Here is a 4912-nt window from a genome sequence, read left to right on the forward strand (position 1 = left end):
CTTGTCATTGCCTATCAAATATACAGTGTCTATGGGGTCATATAGCACTTCCTAAGGGTTCCACTAGATGGCAACAGTCTTTAGAACCTTGTTTAAGGTTTCTACTGTGAAGGAGGAGGGAATGAGAGCTGATTGAGTCAGGGCTCTTCCAGAGTGGCATGAGCTGATCACGCGTGCTCACGTGAGAGCGACCTACATTCCATTGCATTTCTGAAGACAAAGGAATTCTCCGGTTGGAACATTATTGAAGATTTATGTTAAAAACATCCTAAAGATTGATTCTATATATCGTTTGACATGTTTCTATGGACTGTAACAGAACTTTTTGACTTTTCGTCTGGACCTAGTGATCGCGCCTCATGAATTTGGATTACTGGGCTAAACGTGCGAACGAAAGGGAGGTATTTGGACATAAATGATGGACTTTATCGAACAAAACAAACATTTATTGTGGAACTGGGATTCCTGGGAGTGCATTCTGATGAAGATCAAAGGTAAGTGAATATTTATAATGCTATTTCTGACTTCTGTTGACTCCACAACGTGACAGATATCTGTATGGCTTGTTTTTGTGTCTGAGCGCTGTACTCAGATTATTGCATGGTGTGCTTTTTCCTTAAAGTAAAAAAAAAAAAAAAAGTGTATCTATAATTACATGCATAACACTTGTATCTTTTAGCAATGTTTATTATGAGTATTTCTGTAAATTGATGTGGCTCTCTGCAAAATCACTGGATGTTTTGGAACTACTGAACGTAACGCGCCAATGTAAACTGAGATTTTTGGATATAAATATGAACTTTATCGAACAAAACATACATGTATTGTGTAACATGAAGTCCTATGAGTGTCATCTCATGAAGATCATCAAAGGTTAGTCATTAATTTTCTCTCTATTTCTGCTTTTTGTGACTCCTCTCTTTGGCTGGAAAAATGGCTGTGTTTTGCTGTGACTAGGTGCAGACCTAACATAATCGTTTGGTGTGCTTTCGTCGTAAAGTCTTTTTGAAATCGGACACTGTGGCTGGATTTACAACAAGTTTATCTTTAAAATGGTGTAAAATACTTGTATGTTTGAGGAATTTTAATTGTGGGATTTCTGTTGTTTTGAATTTGGCGCCCTGCAATTTCACTGGCTGTTGTCGAGGTGGGACGCTACCAGAGAGGTTTACGCAACATTTCATAGAAGGGCAAGGACTGTGAGGGGAACCACACACACAAACACACACACACACTGAACACTAACACAATAAAAAAAAAAAGTTTTAATTATTGTTTGTATATCATCGTATTTTAAATTTGTGCGACTGTCCTTGTCTATCAGTGTTTTGTTACTTGTCATGTTTTGTGTTTGTTTTGTTGTTGTTGTTTGTTTTTTTGTGGACCCCAGGAAGAGTATCTGCTGCTTCTGCAAAAACTCATGGGGATCCAGATAAACCATAACAATAGGCCTGTCAGAGGCCCCTGTCTGTCAGAAGGGCTTACTTGAGCTGGGACCTGGTGCATTGTGACAGCAGCGCCTGCAGGAAGAGTTTTCTCTGGCGGTCAGTCCAAAGGTCAAACCAGTGAAGCACCAGGGTGGTCCGCTCCTCAAACAACTGACAGGTCATAGAACAAGACGTAGATTAACATGAATTTACATTAACTTACAGAGGAGGAGATGTATCTTAATGCTCACAACCCAACATCTCAACACACAAACACACAGCCTACCCTGAGACAAACACAGCCTACCCTGAGACAAACGCAGCCTACCCTGAGACAAACGCAGCCTACCCTGAGACAAACGCAGCCTACCCTGAGACAAACACAGTCTACCCTGAGATAAAAACACAGCCTACCCTGAGACAAACACAGCCTACCCTGAGACAAACACAGCCTACCCTGAGAAAAAACACAGCCTACCCTGAGACAAACACAGCCTACCCTGAGACAAACACAGCCTACCCTGAGAAAAACACAGCCTACCCTGAGAAAAACACAGCCTACCCTGAGACAAACACAGCCTACCCTGAGACAAACACAGCCTACCCTGAGAAAACACAGCCTACCCTGAGACAAACACAGTCTACCCTGAGACAAACACAGCCTACCCTGAGGCAAACACAGCCTACCCTGAGAAAAACACAGCCTACCGCCGAGACACACACACACAGCCTACTCCAAGACACACACACACAGTCTACCCCGAGACACACACACAGCCTACCCTGAAGCAGACAATGGGTCAGCTGGCCCCAGAGTAATTGTGCTCAAGGGCACAATGGCAGGGTATCAGAGGCTTTTTTGGTTTTTTTTTTGCAAAAATATAGTAGCATGGGAATGAATAGATGTACAAGTTATATGGAGATTTGTCCCTTGTGGATCAGTTGGTATGGTGCTACCAACGCTGGGTTATGGGTTCGATTCCCACAAGGCACCAGTACAAAAATAACATGCACTCATTACTGTAAGTCACCTCTCCTAAATTACTCAAATATAAATATGTTTTCGTAGGGAAGGCCAAGGTGGTGGAAAACCACAACAAAAATAAAAAGGAGAAAGGAAAAGGATTGCTTGTCTTATCTCACTTGGCTGACCTGGTGGTTGGTGGTCTTGTTTGTGATGGGAGTCCAGGCACTGAAGCGGGTGTCGGCTGTCCCTGTGAACGAGCTGCGATGCATCAGGGCCGACTGGGGTTGGTAGTCTGTCCCGCTCAGTTGCCACTGTGTCACGCTGTGAGGACCTGGGTTAGGACCAGGACTGGACCGAACGGTCAGATCCACGGATGTCATTTTATGGGTGGTTTGGGCCAGTTGAGGATACTACCCGATTACGCTCTGTTTACTTTAAATCGATAGCCTTCTTTTGGGTAGCCTTTTATAAGCGATTGTTTGTGTGGTTCAAATTCAGTATTTTAAACAAAGTGCGGGTAAAATCTTCTTCAGTCAACAGTCCAGTTAAAAATCTGATAATACAATGATACAGCGGTGATAAATTTACCTGCGTTTCAAAAACTGTCCGGTCAAGGATGTCCTATGCAATGTAATTTCACAAATTATTCCATAGACCTGCACAAGTGTGACTATAAAGTGCAATTTATTTTAAAAACTACTCTCCTTCCCCACAATTCCTCCCCTCTTTGCCCGGTCTCCTTAGAGACAGAATAACAGAAACTAGAGCATAAGACGCATGCAACATTCCCACGCACACCCCCGGTAGTGGTCCCTGTTCACCGACCTTCTCATCCAATGAGTTCTGGAGACGTGACAAGAGTGGACACGAGGAATACGAATCAGATTCGGAGTGTCAGGTTCCTACAGTGCGCGCGCACTGGGAAGCTTTGGTTACCGAGTAGTCTAGGCTGCTTGGTCAACAGGATCGGCCTGTGCACCACACATGATCTGTCACTGATAGAGTTACTACACAAACAATCATTTGCTGAAATGCAATTGTGGGGAGCGGCAAAAGTAAGAGGACATTATTTCCCCTGAAGGGAAATTCAAGTCTTGGACAGATGGCCGCCCGCTTCGCGTTCCTAGGAAACTATGCAGTTTTTTTTTTTTTTTACGTGTTATTTCTTACACTAGTACCCCAGGTCATCTTAGGTTTCTTTACATACAGCCGACAAGAACTACTGAATATAAGATCAGCGTCAACTCACCATCAGTACGACCAAGAATATGTTTTTCGCGACGCGGATCCTGTGTTCTGCCTTACAACCAGTGTAACCGAGTGGATCACATGCAGCGACCAAAAAAAAAAAAAACGACTCAGAAAAAGAGGGAAACGAAGCGGTCTTCTGGTCAGACTCCGGAGACGGGCACATCGTGCACCACTCCCTAGCATTCTTCTTGCCAATGTCCAGTCTCTTGACAACAAGGTTGATGAAATCCGAGCAAGGGTAGCATTCCAGAGGGACATCAGAGACTGTAACGTTCTCTGCTTCACGGAAACATGGCTAACTGGAGAGACGCAATCCGAAGCGGTGCAGCCAGCGGGTTTCTCCACGCATCGCGCCGACAGAAACAAACATCTTTCTGGTAAGAAGAGGGGCGGGGGCGTATGTCTTATGGCCAACGTGACATGGTGTGATGAAAGAAACATACAGGAACTCAAATCCTTCTGTTCACCTGATTTAGAATTCCTCACAATCAAATGTAGACCGCATTATCTACCAAGAGAATTCTCTTCGATTATAATCACAGCCGTATATATCCCCCCAAGCAGACACATCGATGGCTCTGAACGAACTTTATTTAACTCTCTGCAAACTGGAAACGATTTATCCGGAGGCTGCATTCATTGTAGCTGGGGATTTTAACAAGGCTAATCTGAAAACAAGACTCCCTAAATTTTATCAGCATATCGATTGCGCAACCAGGGGTGGAAAGACCCTGGATCATTGTTACAACTTCCGCGACGCATATAAGGCCCTGCCCCGCCCCCTTTCGGAAAAGCTGACCACGACTCCATTTTGTTGATCCCTGCCTACAGACAGAAACTAAAACAAGAAGCTCCCACGCTGAGGTCTGTCCAACGCTGGTCCGACTCAAGCTGACTCCACACTCCAAGACTGCTTCCATCACGTGGACTGGGAGATGTTTCAGATTGCGTCAGACAACAACATTGACGAATACGCTGATACGGTGTGCGAGTTCATTAGAACGTGCGTTGAAGATGTCGTTCCCATAGCAACGATTAAAACATTCCCTAACCAGAAACCGTGGATTGATGGCAGCATTCGTGTGAAACTGAAGGCACGAACCACTGCTTTTAATCAGGGCAAGGTGTCTGGTAACATGGCTGAATACAAACAGTGCAGCTATTCCTCCGCAAGGCTATCAAACAAGCTAAGCGCCAGTACAGAGACAAAGTAGAATCTCAATTCAACGGCTCAGACACAAGAGGTATGTGGCAGGGTCTACAGTCA

General features: G+C 44.4%; 1 protein-coding gene across 1 annotated transcript; it reads right to left on the reverse strand.

Moving 5' to 3' along the window:
- Positions 1-1485: 1485 nt before the first annotated feature.
- Positions 1486-3076, reverse strand: LOC112255817 (epithelial cell-transforming sequence 2 oncogene-like; the record flags this gene model as incomplete). The annotated part of the gene is made up of 2 exons (XM_042312626.1): positions 2580-3076; positions 1486-1598 (listed from the first exon to the last, which is right to left on the reverse strand). Coding segments are annotated over exons 1-2 (308 nt in total), but the record flags the coding sequence as incomplete, so codon positions are not given.
- Between the last annotated feature and the right edge of the window lie 1836 nt (positions 3077-4912).

The sequence above is a fragment of the Oncorhynchus tshawytscha genome, unplaced genomic scaffold (genome assembly GCF_018296145.1).
Source record: "Oncorhynchus tshawytscha isolate Ot180627B unplaced genomic scaffold, Otsh_v2.0 Un_contig_5544_pilon_pilon, whole genome shotgun sequence".
NCBI lineage: Eukaryota > Metazoa > Chordata > Actinopteri > Salmoniformes > Salmonidae > Oncorhynchus > Oncorhynchus tshawytscha.